Genomic DNA, 16,781 nt, shown 5'->3' with positions numbered 1-16,781 from the left:
AAAACATTTAAGAAATAACAAAGAAGAGCTATACGAAGTTTGCCTGTATGAACATCACGGACTTGCAATCTGGCGGTTGAAAAGAAAAATGTGAAGGATTGTCTAAAATACCATTTACAAGAATGAAAAACTAACAAGTAAATGTACTGTGACAAAGAAGTGGCCATGGTTTTCTGACACTTAATTTTATGAATATAGAAAGGAGTAATGCTCCTAAATCATTGACATTTGTCCTAAATCATTATAAATAGTGTGATCAGGTAAATTATTCACGCATAATTAACATCAGCAACTAAATAGAAATACTTGTGGGCAGTATCTATTCGCAAAATATATAACGTTCTTCATGAATAGCACAGAAAACATGAACCAACTTTTCTTCTGGTGCCACAAGAATGTTCCAATTGTTAGTTTTCTTACTCAAAAATTATTCTTATTATAAAACGGATTCTCATCTGGATTCTTAATAAAAACTTTTCGTAATGATAAATTAGTTCATGAAATTGCAGAGTTTCTGTAAAATCTTGACACAGGTGTAACCGGTAAAAGTTTTATATCTTCGAGTTTATAACACTCTCAGGCACCATGCACACTTTCGAAGATTGCAGGCTGTCACTTAAATATTTTTAGAAGATTCTGAACTAAGATGGCTTCTTTGGAAGATCTTTTATCATACTGCCGAGATCTTTCAAACTGACATTGGCAGATCCCCTTTCTAATGGCTTGGCCTAAAAAGATTATTCAAGAAAAACATAAGTGTTCAGAAAGAAAAGACAACATCAATGTTCTATTAGTTTGAAAGAAATACTAGTTGAGTTAAGAAACTGAATCTAATTTCATACCAAAATGCAAGCTATTTATTTTCGACTTTTAATGGAAAAGAAAGAGCGGATTTTTCGAAATATTGCAAACAAAGTTGCATTTTACGTGATAATACACTTATTAAAAGTTCTTTCCACAAATCGACCGAATTGTAACCAAAACTTACAAGTATGGAGAAACTATTCCTGCTGAAATTTTGAAAAACTGTCGTAGCATCTGAAGTATTTTGGCAATCTTAGGAAGTGGAATGCTAAGCTCTAAATAGCAAGGACAAACAAAGTACACAGCAGACTCCGATTATAGTCACAACAAACGAGGCATTTTAGGCCAATTGAACAGTTCTGTGTATCTTGGTCTTAATTTCATGTGCCTGTAAGCTGCAGTGTGACTTTAAGCGGAGTAACTATAAGCTGTGTCAATTGTAGTTTAGTAAATTTTGTCAGACACCCTAAGATTAAATATCAGGTAATCATCAAAACTGGAAATTTGAGTCGAGCCAGAGTATGCTATATCTCAGTCAACATAATTTTGAAACAGTGGCAGACACTTGGGGGGGGCGAGGGGGGGGGGGCGACCGCCCCCCAATACTTTAGAGGACAATGGTCTTTTGTTTTAAAAGAATGGGAAATGTGACATCATTTTATTAAAACAATAGGCTTGCCCCCCCCAATATTTGACCAAGTGTCCGCCCCTGTTTTGAAATTTGGTGGTTCTTGGAGGCTAAACCGGTAATTAGCTCTGGTTGGCTTATATGCATTTTTTGACACTCTCTGGATGCAATATGTTCGGGAAACTAGAGGTTGTTAATAAAAGAGCCTATACATACCTGGGTAGTAGAAGGTTTCCATCCAATCATATACAGAATCTGGTATGTTGCCGGGATACTGCCATCAGCATTGCCGTAGTACTCTGTGTAAAGATTAACAAACGGTGTACTGTAAGGAGTTAAGATGACATGTTTATAAAAAAGTTGGATGCTTTCATCTGCATTCGATAAATTGGGCAATGGAAACAATGCAAAGATGGAATGTCGAAAGCTGTATCAGGAAGTTTAAATCAATATCTTCAAGTTGGCGTAAGGAAATATTAGGAAGCGAATTCAAAATTATTTTGTCTAGAAAATAGGCAATTCTGTAAATAACATATAGATGAATAGCAAAGTCTTTTTAAATATTGATCGAGAATACAAATATTAAAAACTATTGTGTAGATCATTTCCTTCTTAAGGCACTTAAGTATCTATAACAGCTCTAAACGGCATGCAAATGTACCTTTGTAAATCCTAGATGCTGCTTCAATAGTTTTTCTTCGTAGATAACTTTTTCTATTCCAAGAAGCATTGCTTTCTCCCATTCCTAAAGGCGTAACAAATTCTTTAAAAGTTTTCAAGTCAAAGGAAACAGAACATATTGTATTGTAATGTTTTATTGATGTACTTCATTAAAAACAAGGAATTTTATGACTTTTATTGCAGGTTTCAAACTCTGTAGATATATATTACAAAAACTTAAAGAAACACTTATTTTCAAAGACTGTTCACATCATTACCTTCAAACTATACACCACCAAAGAGCTAAATAAGATTAATACTTATGATCAAAACAGAGACTCACCTTTTAAATCCTGCATCAAGTGATTTATGGTAGGGTAATCAACTGTTATTTCATCAAAATCCTAAATAAAATACAACGAAAAAGCAAAAATTATCAAAGTCTGAATTTTCTGCCTACTTCTGGACATTCAAAAAGTTTTTAAATCACCAAAAACCTGGCTTTATTTTGAGGATAGCATTGTAATTGAGAAATATAATTGTCATTATTGATGGATTATCATAGTTTTTTGAAAAATATCAACCGTTCAAAGGCAAACGATGATTTTTCACTAATACTTCGACTATGTAACATTCTAATTCTAGCATTCTGTAAAAATCTGTATTTTATAGTATTCATTGAGTTCATCCACGAGAAAGACTTTAAGACAATCAATGTACAGGCTCTCAGCCAATTACCACTTGATGCATATATTGCCTGGATTTCTGTGATAGTGGTTAATTCATAGTCAACAGAAAATAATAATATTGGCTTTATCTAGTGAAACGTGAAATCAACTCCTAAATTATAAGCCTCTTTCTAATGGTACAAAACATAAGGCTAGTCAAGAAAGGCGTTATCATTACGTATAACGTCACAGTGAGTAACAATAGCCAGTGAACATCAAGAAACTCACAAAACTTAAGGCTAACAGGGGGAACTTTAATCAACAATAGTGCTAACGAACAGCAAGCTTGAGCAGCGAATTTCTTCCTTCCAAACATATATTCATTACTACTTGCGTACATGCTTACCACAGTTGTTAAGTTGAATCCAGCTCGTGTCAAGAGATTACCACAGTCTCTCATCTGTGCAAATGGTGATATATGTGGTGCAAATCCCTGGCATGAAAGACGAAGAGACAGTTTTATAATTAATGAGACAATAGAAATGACGAAATCTGTGATCACAATACTCCTTAATGCTTAATTAAAAAGTCACATCCTGACAATTTATGTGGTGTACAGTGTTAATTCTACTTTATACATGAATGTTAATGTCAGCAAAATAATTGGATCGTTAATTTAAACTGATTGATGCTGATAATTAAACGTTCTCTCAAGTCAGACAAGCCAAAAGTTGCCGCTATTACTGTAATAGAAACACAGGCTTCATGGTATCATCAATATGGCCTCCAGACCATTAAATGACTAATTCGCAATGTCTGTTGTAGAGGGACAAATATATGGAGACTAGTGTCGATTATTATCACATTACAAAGGGGTAACAACATGAGAGGTAGAGACAGTTCTGCTTCACACTGCTATTAGCCGCTTAGTCCTTTTTCATTTAAGCCTTGGCTTTCCAAATGATTTGTAGGGCCAACATTTTGACCATTTTCCCCAATTTAACAGTTTAAAAAAATTTGAACACATACAAAAGATATTATATGATAGTTAGGCTCTTTGTCTAGACAGGGCCTTAGGAAACAACAGGTTTCATATGTCCTGGATTTGGAGTAATTTGTACCCAAAATGATATGATTTACTTACACCCTCCTGTTCAATTTCAGCCAACTGCAAAGCAGTGCGTAATTCAAAAAGTGTTTCACCACCAAACATTGCTCCCAGGAAAACACCATCTTCTTTTAAACAGGATAAAACCTTTTTTAACACCCCAGGCAAGTCATTTACCCAATGAAGGCTAAGAATGTACAATGAAACAGAATATGAGAAAAAGTAAAAATGATAAAAAAATCAAGTTTACATAAACGAAATCTAAATTGTAGATCTTTTATATCAAATATGGATACAATCATTTCATTCACAAAAGTAAAAGGGGGGAGTTTCAATCTCCTTGCATATGATTCTATGATATTTGCTGAATACCAACTCATTAGAGCAACACATTATTTTGCTGTTCTAGTGTAACATTTCAAAGTATTATATTTATCTTACAAACCTTAGACTACTTAAAACAATATCAAAAAAATCTTTTTCAAATGGTAAATCTTCTTCATCTGCCAAAATTGATACAACAGAGACTTCCTGGTCTGTACATCTGTCCTGTACAATCAAATTCAAATCATATCACATCCTTCTTAAAATCATGTCTGCATTCTACCAAGATAGTTAGGTAGCAGCCCATGAAGTCCCATGGGACAAAGGAATACTGCATATTACCGAAACACAGGATATTATATGTCTAGTGGTTACTGAATCTTATTCATTATCACAGCATAATATCTCATATTATCTACAATAAATGGAACTCTAGAGATGAGGAAAGGAGTAAGATTTCCTCTTTCTCTTTGATAGGCGGGGCAAGGGGCATTTGAGTACCCTGTTTCTGAACACATGCTTGTTGACAATGTATTCATTTCTTAATCAATATTTTTATTGCTTTGATGGAAAAAGTATTCAAAATGTGCAAACAGCTTTCATGGACCAGAATTTTTTTAAATGTCCTTGTCCTGAAAGCTGCCTGTTACCCTTGGGTAATTCCAGAATTGAAATGTGCAATACAAGAATTAAAAGCTTTCAGTAAAATGTTGATTTACCTAAAATTGATTATCATTAGCACTATAGACTTGAGAGAAATCATGAAAAAACATAGCAAAAAACTAACCAACATTCCTTGAGACATGTCAGTCTGATGTAGAATTCCAACATCTTCCTGATAAAAGCAATTTCATATTCAATTCCTTTCATATAAAAAGCTTCAATTTCCAGCTTAAAAAAACATTTAAAAATTACAGAGACTGAATATTATGAATGCAGCTTCAATTATTTATCAAAGGTCTGAACAGGAGAGTACAAAAGGCATTTTAAAATCATGACTTATTCAAGTAATTGTTGGGGTTCAATGGCATGATATGTAGTAATGTAGAATAATTACAAGAACTAAGGTACAACTAAGGTACAACTGAATATCAAGTCAAGAAAGAAAGTTATTTCTTTTGTATGTATAATATTTTCTTTTTGGAAACCAATAAACACTAAATGCAAACAGGGACTTCTTACTTTAGTCAGATGCTTTGATAAATGACCCTTTCCACATCCCAAATCAAGAGCTACAGGAAAAAACCTAAAATAAACTTGAACAATCAATTTATCCACAAAAAATAAAAATTACAACAACAACAAAAAAGTGCATAAGCCATGTTTGATCCACTGACATTGAAACTAGAATTTATGTGATAAGAAACATGAAGTTCAGGGCAATTTCTATTATGTGATATGTGTTTTATGGTTTTATGCAATGGAAGGATGCTTTATCAGTAACTTTTGAGACTTGTTGCCAAATAAAGGATAGCTCACCCATTTTGTTGACAAATGGGACCGAAATACCCCCTTGAGCACAATAACTTGCAACAGCCCTGACTCTAGTGCTTGTCTCCAAAAATAGTTGCTCATTAAGTACACCAAATTATTACATTATTTCAACCTTGCTTGTGTTCAAACAAAGCAAAGAAATTGAAAACATAAAAAAGTACATGGAATGCAGCATCGTAAAAAAAATATGACAATTTTCTATAGCTGCACCAAGCAAAACATCAATGTTTCAGCTTTATAATCCCCTCATCCAAATTACTTGAATGCTATATCTGAAGGAAAAGACTTCATCTGAAGGAATGAAAGCTAAGATAAGAAATAATTGGATACCTAGAGATATCATAGAGTCTATCAACCAATCTGTGTGCTACCTAAGGAGGCAATTTAGACTTCATGAATTTAACAGTCAATATTTATGACATGGTTTAAAAATTTTGGCATACTTTGTTGTAATTTTACCATATTTCTCCATATTTTGCAGTATTACGCAGAATTTTGTTTCATTTTGTTTCGTTTCGCTGATTAAAATGAGCTTAGCAAACCAGTGCTAATAGCCATATATTTGGTTGATGTCATTTATAGTATAGATAGATTGCAAGTACCCTAAATTCCCTTGGTTAAATCAAAATTTGCAAAATTCAACATCAGCTCTGTCTGATGCAACAATTTGCGTGTAATAGCCATGAATTGGGTTTTGTACAGTACAAGATAGATAAAAATGGATAAAAGGGGTTTGTAGAAAACCTCTCTAAGGCTAGGCTAGAATATAACGGTAAAATTTGGAAAAATTACATAACATTGGCATTAACCTTGTCTTGTCAAAAGCATCGGGCCTATAAAGTGTATACATTTTTTTAAAAGCCTATGCTTTCAAAGTAAACCTACAAACACATTTTGCTGTCATCCACTGTCAAGATCAAAAGGGGTAATTCTCAATACCTCGTCTTTCAAATAGTCGTAAACATGATGGTTCTCCAGTCTTGCAGCAACATTCCTCTGATGCCTTTTCGTTTTTCTATCAAATATGTTCATTACATCTTTTGAAGAAGTACTCAAAAGTCTTTTGCCAATACAATCAAGGCAAAATGATTGTCTTCCAGCACTTAGCAGACGCTGAGAAAAGCTTGTTGCAGCCTTCGTAAAAGTTAGGCCAGCTCTTGACGCCATATTGACTTCACCATGCAGCCTCTTTTCCATCACAATAAATAAATGGCGGGAGGGGAAGGGGCTGATAGCAGCGATAAACTGGGGCATATCTTACTCCAAAGAAAGGACATTTTATCATCAGCATCAATCAGTTCAGTTCCAATTTAGCGACACAATTCCATTGCAGACCTTCACAGGCAATAATGTAAAAATAAAATCAACACCAAATAACGCATAAATTCTCGCAAATAGATATACAACCGACACATTAAAAACATTCTGTTTTTAGTTCGTGATGCTAGAGAAAGGCCAACGAGTCTACAGCAAAGCCCTAAAAAGGAAAAGGAGGCAACGATTTGTAAGGGAGGAAGAGAAGATCAAGCTTGTTGATTTCCAAAAATGGAATTCAAAAAGGTCAAACCCCGAATTTCTAGATACAAAGTTGGATTGAGTTTGAAAATTCTGCAACATTTTATTGTTCAAAGTAACAACACGTGAAATCACATCCTGTTTAAAGATTAGGGAACATAGACGAATAGAATGTGTGAAGTAAGAGCAATTGATTAGGTTTACCATATAACATGATATATCACAGTTCACTATTAACAATTCCTGACATTAAATGCAAGCAACTTGTTCCAAATATTCATGAAATTTACTATTAAGAGCAAAATATGGACGAAATTTTCAAAACACCGAGCTAATGTAGGACTAAATGAGTTTCCATTAACACTAAAATAATTTGAGCAAACAGGAACTGAAATTCCATTTAAGCAACATACTTTTCTTCAGAATGCTTACAACAATCTAACCACTATTTCTTCTTTTCTTTATTACCAGATCGTTGTTTTTCAAATTCATCGAGTTTTTTGCTCAATTTTTTCTTTGCATAGTTACGCTGAATGTCATTCAAGGGTTTAGTTTTCTGTTTCATCATTGCTTTATCCGAAGACCTTCTTGCATCGATTTTGGCCGCCTGGCCACACCCATGCACCTCTGCTAAACCATGCTTCAAACAGAACGTCCTTGTACAGAACTTGCATTTTTGGCCTAATGTCAAAACACTGGCTTTGCATTGATCAAAATAGCATTTTGAGTCATCTTGTGTAAATTTGGCAATCAAATCATCTACATCTTCCTCTTCCTTTCTTTTATCAGCACCTTTTCTTTTACTTTTTCCAGTTTCTTTTGCTTTACTTTTGCCCTCTGATGGCTTTATTTTAACTTCGGTTGCCATATTTTTCTCGCACCTCACAATATGCAATTCTTTGTTCTTACTAGGTACCAATTTGCCGCAAATTTCACAGAGATAACAGTCATGATTGCTGGGCCCATCTTCTAAACTTTTGGCTAAAAATTAATGAAAAATTAATAGGCTGTTCATCAGCAACCTTGAATAATCTTTTGATCAAAGAAGACAAAACTGTGGACCGGTGCTTTACTCTCATTTTCAAGAAAAATAATTTTGCTTTTTATGAACTTTGATTCTGTCGTTTAAATGTTCGGAAAAATCGTGCAAAACAGCAAACATTATTTCAGTTTTTTTATCTTGATAACACAGTTAAAAGCAAAGTAACTTTTAAAACTTCATTTTTGCACAGCAACTATAAACCAAAAACCAGCAAAATTCAGTCGAACAAACCAATTTCGGATATTTGTTTATCCATATAAGCAATTTTATGCTAATTTATATGAAATAAGTACTTTAAATAAATATGCTTAACCGTTGAATTTCGACAATCAAATAGCGCTTGGAAATAAAAAAGACAAAACATTGAATATATACAAAAACTTAATTCTAGAAATGGAAGTAAAAGCTTTTGAAACGACAAAAAAAGGGGAGAAGAGAGAGATATAGAAAATTGTAGTTTATGTAGTACAAAACACTACAAAAACTAAAGATAGATCAGTTATAAGACATGTACCTTCTTCTTTTCCTGCCTTCTTTGTCTTTCTCTTAACCGATATGCAACGGTCTTCACCTGTCCCACTGCTCCAATGAGCTAGACCGAATTTCTCGGCCAGCTCATGAACCCAAAATCTCCCTTTACCATCCAACGAAGAATCAAAAGTAAGGACTTCTTCCGCCTTTGATTCCAAGAATTGAGAAATCTTTTCTTCGATATCTTTCTTTGAGAACTTAACATCTTCCACAATATCTTTCACTTCATCTTCCCTTCGTTCATGGGAAATTTTCGCATTGCTTTCCCTATCAACTTTTTCAGTAATGCTAACATTTGTACTTTTATTTACCACTGAAAGGGTTTTAGAGGACACACACTCATTTTTTACACTAACATTCTTTGTGATAGCTTCTGCTCCAAGATGATTTCTTCCATGTCTAAGATTTTCAAAATCCTTCAACAAATCGTCAGCTTTGTCTTTGCCTAGATCATCCTCTTTATTAAGGAAGGTCTGCACAGATCTGACTTCACCATTATCGGCAACATACTCGTAGAATGATTTCAAAAACGGATGGTTGCTTATAGTTTGCGAATCTCCAATCACAGCTAAATGGCGCCTGGCTCTTGTGATGGCCACATTTAAACGCCTGTCCTCCTTCAGAAACCCAACCTCACCTAAAAATGCAAGACAATACATGCACAACATAAACATAATCAAAACGGTACTCGGAACAGACGAGGATAAACATATTATTCTAGTAAAAATTATGGTTTAAAAGAGAAGTCAACAGATAGATGTCGTATCAAACTGTTATTGTGATGGTTTAGGAAAAAAACTCTAGACAGAAAAATTGAAGAGCATTAAAATTGTTTAGGAGCTAGTTTTCAATGCAATGATCATAAATCACGTCATTAAACAAACAAGACTTTTTATCATAAATAATTTCAACTACTACTTTTAATAGTATTTGTTGGTTCACGATATACCGTCCTTAGGAGAAAAATACAATAACCATAAATAGTGTTGTCGTCATCATTGCAACTGAACAGTCAAAAATACTCTGAAGCATATTATAAAATTTACTAAATCTCCAAAGGTAAACTTATGTAAGTACCAAGAGTTGTAATTCTATGGTCCTTCTCTTGGAACATTGCAATATTCAAGTTCGAAAATTGACGAGACCACGCATTAACGTTTTAATATAGTTATCTACACTGCTGTTAAGTTAAGCTCCCTTTCCCTCCACAATTTATTCGTGAAATCATTAATACAAATTCTGATGGTCTGACCTATACTAGCAACAATAAAACATTGAAACTTGGATACACTGTTGTTGGATGACATAAAAAGAGACATGAAAAGAACTGTTGAAATCTGGCGAATGACTCCCATTTACTTCGACAAAAATCGTAGCTTACCATCGTCGTTAGATCGAACAAGGGAAATGACTATTGCCTCCTTCTCGCGACCCTGGAAGCCATCAACTGATCTGATTTCGAGTTTTGGATACCGAAATGACAATCTTCGACGCAACAGTTCCACCTGAAATAAAAAAAAGGCGAGATAGACCCTGATAGAATACCTCACTTATTGCCTTGGCACATAACATGGCAGCATTAATAATGAAGACTCAATTTGATAATAGCACGAATATCATTAGAGTCAGAGAAAAGTTGTATTTCGCATAAAAATAGCAAAACAAAACATTTGCGAAATCCAAAAATTATACGAACAAGCATATTTCTGCATACCTAAAAGTATGTTTTCTTCTAGCTCTCCTAGTAAAATACAACATTGGATGATAACCAAAAGGTGGACGCATATGGTAAAGTATGTGAACGTTAAGAGGTTACTGGTCAAAAAAAGAAGCCCAATAAATAGGCCATTCATAACCTTCAGTCGCTTTCGGTCATTTTTGTGTTTACTCTTAAGAAGCGTCGCGAAAAAAAGCTCTTTCAGAATACAGTTATATGGTAATCCATTTTTCTGAAATTTGGAAATAATTTTACTTTAAAATTTGGATTATAGTGGTTAGTTTGGAAAATAATACAATATAGTTTAGATGCTAGTCAGTAAAGAAGAAAGATGTCACTAGTTTCGTGTGGTGGTGGTCAGTGTGAAACCCAGGCAAATTATGAAATTTTATCTTATCCAATAATATCATTACAAATAAACACACGTGAATCAAATAATTTTTGGAGACTCAAAAAGGCAAACAACTGCAGGAAAAGCTTAAAAAATGCAAATTCAGAACTTGGATTCTACCAGGTAAAACTGGATGGCTTACTTGCAAATTGTACGGTGTAATCACGCCGATGACATCTGGTTTAACCTTTGCGTTTATAAGAGCTGTCACGTGATTGTCAACCAAATCAACCTCACTTTCATTTCCCTTGGATTCTTCTGTCTCTTTTTTCATTTCGTACATACAGCATCCAGCTGTATCAAAAAACACCAATGGAACAGAAGTGTTTTCATCCGAAATTACACCAGGTAGTTCGCATAGTAAATGACTCGCAACAGAATCATCGGCTGTTAGTTTATTGTCATACAACTGCTTTGAGGGCCATGACATAATGTAGTTGTTCATTCTAGCGTGAAGAGATAAAAATGCATTGATTACAATAAGCTATGGTTGAAACGAACGTTAAGTTGAAAATGGTTTGTAAATAAATGATGGTTTTATAAAGCACCAATTCAACAAGACTTGGTCCCTTGCTACATTGTAAGCATGTTTCAATAAAAATACAACGTTTATAGAATAGGTCCCTTCGACCAAAAGCCAGAACATTTCTGAATAACAAGTGAAAATATTTCCAAATAAAAAGAAGAAAGGACAAAAAACGATACAAAAAGTAGAAATTGGCAACCTCTCGGCCTTAAAAGGGGGGCCAACTGACCTCTAGAACTACACCCTTGCCACAACCTTATTTGATCACTGATTAATTTTCCAGGGTAATAATATTTCTACTACCAAATGGCAACCAATTAAAAGGCGTAAGACTACATACGAACGACAAGAAAATATTTTTGTTACCTGTATTGAGTAGTGAGCATTCTAACCACCCCCGGTCCAAACTCCTTCACTATACGTTCCATTAAAGTGACCTCCAAGCCCTTTTTCGATGCCTCCTGGCTGATAATGGTTGGAGGAAGTTGGTTATGATCACCAGCGAGAATACACCTGAGCAAAAGATATTTTGTTAAGAAAAACACATGGACCGTTAGCACATATATAGTAAAAACTGATATAGGAAAATTAAAGAAACTTGTACTGAACTTTAGCTGAAGTTCTTGGGGTGGGAGTAGCTATTTATTGCCTTAAGCCGCGAGAAGTGAAAGGATACTATAGAAGAGAAGAGAAAGGCAAAGCCTCTCAACATACCTCCAATTAAAGGTATAGTGGAGAAGGTTATTCCAAAGCAGAGAAATCCTGGCGACAAAATGTGGACCCCAAGAGACAAACAGCTGGGAACGGAGGGTGCAGGGCAAACTGGGCACCTTTGATTAATAGAGGAAGATTGGCCAGGAATCCAATGGAAATCTTACCACATTGAGAAGAGTTGAAGAGTTGGCTGTCAAGGACAGCCTTTAGACTCAAACAACACACAACTTCATACCAATGAAATGCCCTGCAAACTAGAAAAAGTAACTTTCTTGCTGAAGAGACAACAGACCCCTGGTCGTTACATTTCATAATGCAACACTTAATCAATTTATCATCACAGCTCTATTTCATGACAAGTGTTTTGTGGTTTTACCTGCTTCCAAAGCTCAAAGGTATCCAGCAACTCGCCTCCAATGCTTGGGCAGCTTCGTCGATTATTATCAAATCAAAGTGATCTTCATTCAGATGACGTAATGGACCTTGTTCATACGAACTTGTTGTGGTTGAAAGAATGACATCAGCAGACGAAAGAACAGACTTGATTGCTTTGTCTTCCCTTTCAAAAAGTTCTTTTTTTAAATATTTCAGTTCAGCTCTCAGTTTCCTTTTTTCATCTCCATTTTTACTCTCCTTTAATTTTCCCTTAAAAAAGATATTAATGTTGTAGTCAAGTTTGTTCTATTGTAAATTCTGTAAACAGAGGTGTAGACAATGGGAGTGCGGGAAGGTTCTGCCCTAAACTTTACGTTTGTCCGCAAATACCAAAAATTTCTACATGCTCAGTATATTATCTATTACTCCAATTTTTTAAACATCAATGGTATATGAATGGTGATAAATACATCCATACTATTTAGTCCATTGCTGCCTACAAACTGCATGCGTATTCTCAAAAGAATCAAGGAACTATAGCATATGGAATTAAGTAAACAATCATGGCAACATGTCAAGACCCAAGAATAAAAAAGATAAATTATCAAGAAGCCCATCAATGTCATTAAACATATCGTTTCATAATTAACTAGCGACACATTTGCAGGGTCTCCTCATTTTATGTGTATATGCCCCTCATTTAATGTGTAACACCATCAAGACACAATTGTCACGCAACATCATCTCTTGCTGGGTCCTTGCTTACTAAATTTGATAAAAAATGACTCTCAAAAGAAGTTAAATATGGCTAAAAAGAGAAAATTGAAAAAGAAAGTAAAAATAATGCCATTAACCTGTGCCTTTTGAATATCATTTCTGACATTTCGAATTATCTCTGCAGAATCTGATCTCATTAAAACAGCATCCAAGGAAAATTTTTGTAAATTAGGGTAAACACGAGCTGGATGACCCAGCCTAATGATCTGTAGAAGTGTAAAAAAAACTGTAAGAGGGAAATATGTAGAAAAGTGTTTGATACATAAGAAAACTGAAATTTTGGGAAGACAGTAAAATATAATTTTGGCAATAAAAATCTGAGAAATTAAGTTTTATTTGACTAAGTTAAGTTTTATCTCATAGGTACTGATGACTTGCTTTAATTTCCAAACCTTAGAATTTTATCTAGAAGTTAAACAAACACATAGCTTGATTATAGCATTAAGCATTAATATCACAGTAGTAGCAAAGAACCCTCCTGTTCTATACACCGACAGCATGTATAGCACTGCCAATACAGCATCTGACACTTGGTGACAGATAAAAAGTAATTTACGAATACAGGCAGACAAAAAAAAGAAAATTTTAACTGACTATTTCAGATTGTAATCAATGCAATAATAAATGGAGTGAATTATAGATTCAATCTAGGAATAATAGATATTATAGATTCTCTTACTTTAATTTTTGAATCTGCTAATTTTGCAACAAGATTGTCAACAGCCACATTTGAAGGTGCACAAGCAAGAACCTGAAATCAAAGAAGGTTTTCAATTTTTTCCAGGTCCTCTCCCAGGTTGTCTTAAGCAAAGCATTTACTTTGTTGGCAAAAATCTACATATCATGTATAAAATACATATCAAAACATTATATACACAATTTGCTTCAGCTTGCATGACAGATTCTTAATACACCTGTCCTCATTAAGTCATGGTTAATGAAGATTTACAAAGGAAATGACAGGATCAAATAGCAATTAATTGATTCTTATAAATAAAGAAATTTAAAAGTAATAAAGAAGAAAGTATGAAAGAAGATGAAAACTAGGCAACAACAGCAAGCTATAATTTGTTAAGACAAACCTTTAAGTTAAATTTTAAGGTTGCTTGCTTGATGATTTCTATAACAGTTGTTGTTTTACCAGTTCCCGGGGGACCATGGATGACAGCAACTTCCTTCTGATTCAAAGCAAATTTAACTGCATCAGCCTGGCAACTGTTCAAGGTTGTATCAAATAGATGGAAAGTGTCATCTTTGACTAAAGATAAAGGGTTTCCAAGTGGCACTAGGTGGAACAAAGCATCCTTCAAATGGGATGACTTCTTCGTATCTTGAAGATTTCCAAGAGCTCTGTAGAAACAAAGAATTTGTCCATATTAGCATATTTACAACTTTCATTTTATGGGTTACCTTTTAAAACTAATCTTCTAGCCATCCATTTATAGGCTACCATAAAGACCATAACAAAACACAACTGAAGTTACTGTGTTAAAACTAGGGCTATGATCCTTGTATCAGAACATTGTAACATTCAAGTGAACAAATTAAATCTGATTGATTGTTATCAAGTGGGAAAATATTTTTCCAATAGCTATTGCTACACAAGCTGGTGCTTTGAGTAGCCTCTTTCATAGCAAAGATGTTAGCCAAGCTAAATACCTGATTAATTAGAAGGATTTTATTAAGATATTTAGAACCATATGATATCTAGAAATGATTAACACTATGTTGGCAATAAAGTTTTAAATTTTAAATTAGCAAGTCTTGAGGTCAATTTACACAAGTCAACTGGAATTGTTTTCCATATTTGTTGACCAATGTAAATGGGATGGGAACAAATATTGACATTTTCACAACATGGTCCCAGAGGTCTTTAAGTATGGCCATGTTCATTCTCGGCAACATTGTTGCAGGAATGACCTTTAAATCTCCACCTAAAAATCACTTATTATACAAATGCCAGATATAATAAAGACAGATGTAAGGCTTCATTAAAGACTAACTTCTTAAGTCTTTGATAAGTGACATCATTGCAGAGTTTAATGAGCTTGAAAGTTTCATAATAGTTTGTGACTCCAAGTGCATCTTCAAATGCAACTGTGATTTTGTTTTCTGCTGCTTTTGTTACAATACCTGACCCAATATTATCATCATTCAGAGGTGAACTTGATGTCTGAAGGCCAACAATATCACCTAAAGGAAACAAAATTAGCTTAGACTGAAAAACAAAAGATTTTTTTATGTCAAATAAATCAAATTTTGATGTCAATTTATCAAGAGGTGTGCAACCAGAAGCACATCTTGACCATTAAGTCTGGTGGCTGGAGGATCATGAAATATAAAATTTAAAGAGATAACAGTTTTGTTCATGTTTACCTACTATTTGGAGACTCTACCAATCGACTAACCATTTTGTTGCCTCAGTATGAAAAGTATGACAAACACACATGCAAGATCAGTGTAGTGCTGCATACCACAACTTTATAAATTGCACAACAAATCTTAATGGGCTAGTTATTAGGCTATTATTCCAGGGCCTTCTATGTGTGTTTCATGCGCAAATACCTGCCATATGAATAGCCAAAATGTAATAAGATGATGTTTGTAGGTGAAAGCCTAAGGAGCCATAGCAAAGCCTAAACAATTGCCCAGCTCACGAAAAGTTAGGGGTGTCACAGCCTCTTAATCATCTGGGAGATACAGCTCTATTTTCAAAAGACATTTCAGAATGCCTTCATAAAAAAATCTTGTGAATAAAATTATCTTTACTGAACCGAACGGCACTGAATCTGTAAAACATGGTACAAGAAGATGAAACAAGCTAGCTATTTGCCTTACCATTTGAAAAGCAATGAGAACTTAATTGGTCTTTCTGAAAACTTTCAGCTTTCTCCTTGCTAGACTTGGTGTTTCCAGCCACACTTCGAACGAAAGTTACTAGGTGTTTTCCGTACAGGCCGGTACATTCGTTAACTATGCTTAATTTTGACACACAGATTCCTCTTTTTTCGAGCTCCTTTATGTCACCTGACCTTCTCAAAGTTACTGATTCTTCAATTTCAGCATTTCTTTCTAAATCGAGTAGCTTTAATTGTTTTTTGGCAAATGTTTCAATCGTTGCAAATTTTACGTCAGCCATGTTTTTGCGGAAGTTTTATTACGTCAACTTTGATGAATTGAATTGAAAATTTCTTGACATTCAAGAGGTTGTTTCCAGGCGGGGATAGCCTGTGCTCCAGACCCTTAACTGGAGCACAGGCTAGGGGGGGATCCAGACGGGAGCAAAGGGGGCAAGTGCTCCAGTCAGATTTTCTACAGCGCATGTCAATTCTTCTTTTGCGGAAAATGATCTTAATAATATCAGGATGAAAGTTTCTGATAAACTTTATATTTTTGTTTCCCGACATCAGAAAAATGTTAGCCAGCAACACTGTTCTAAAGCTAGAATGGAAGAGCAGGCGATCATTTGATTTTGACTTTTGATTTTCCCAAACAGGGACGGATTTA

The 16,781-nt window shown here is 34.5% G+C and overlaps 2 protein-coding genes across 4 annotated transcripts; both read right to left on the bottom strand.

Moving 5' to 3' along the window:
• Positions 1-98: 98 nt before the first annotated feature.
• On the bottom strand, positions 99-6,940 carry LOC135696775 (arginine-hydroxylase NDUFAF5, mitochondrial-like). The gene is made up of 11 exons (XM_065216284.2): positions 6,626-6,940; positions 6,017-6,057; positions 5,375-5,438; positions 4,980-5,027; positions 4,314-4,417; positions 3,905-4,055; positions 3,167-3,253; positions 2,436-2,496; positions 2,094-2,177; positions 1,649-1,731; positions 99-728 (listed from the first exon to the last, which is right to left on the bottom strand). The coding sequence occupies exons 1-11, from the start codon at positions 6,938-6,940 to the stop codon at positions 642-644; spliced, it is 1,125 nt and encodes a 374-aa protein (XP_065072356.1). The 3' UTR covers positions 99-641.
• Positions 6,887-16,449, bottom strand: LOC135696771 (DNA-binding protein SMUBP-2-like). 3 transcript variants are annotated; one of them, XM_065216277.2, is made up of 12 exons: positions 16,113-16,449; positions 15,278-15,467; positions 14,357-14,624; positions 13,954-14,025; positions 13,352-13,480; positions 12,499-12,767; positions 11,775-11,921; positions 11,025-11,328; positions 10,156-10,279; positions 8,758-9,411; positions 7,615-8,182; positions 6,887-7,021 (listed from the first exon to the last, which is right to left on the bottom strand). In XM_065216277.2, the coding sequence occupies exons 1-11, from the start codon at positions 16,411-16,413 to the stop codon at positions 7,647-7,649; spliced, it is 2,994 nt and encodes a 997-aa protein (XP_065072349.2). In that variant the 5' UTR covers positions 16,414-16,449; the 3' UTR covers positions 6,887-7,021; positions 7,615-7,646. The 3 variants fall into 3 exon arrangements, with proteins under 3 accessions (XP_065072349.2, XP_065072348.2, XP_065072350.2); XM_065216278.2 differs by lacking the exon at positions 6,887-7,021 and adding an exon at positions 7,148-7,163; XM_065216276.2 differs by lacking the exon at positions 6,887-7,021 and having other exon boundaries at positions 7,047-8,182.
• Between the last annotated feature and the right edge of the window lie 332 nt (positions 16,450-16,781).

This window comes from Rhopilema esculentum, chromosome 18 (genome assembly GCF_057945365.1).
Source record: "Rhopilema esculentum isolate cy_ngs chromosome 18, ASM5794536v1, whole genome shotgun sequence".
Taxonomy (NCBI): domain Eukaryota; kingdom Metazoa; phylum Cnidaria; class Scyphozoa; order Rhizostomeae; family Rhizostomatidae; genus Rhopilema; species Rhopilema esculentum.
The sequence above is the reverse complement of the archived record's forward strand: the minus strand, read 5'-3'. Positions and strand labels throughout refer to the sequence as shown.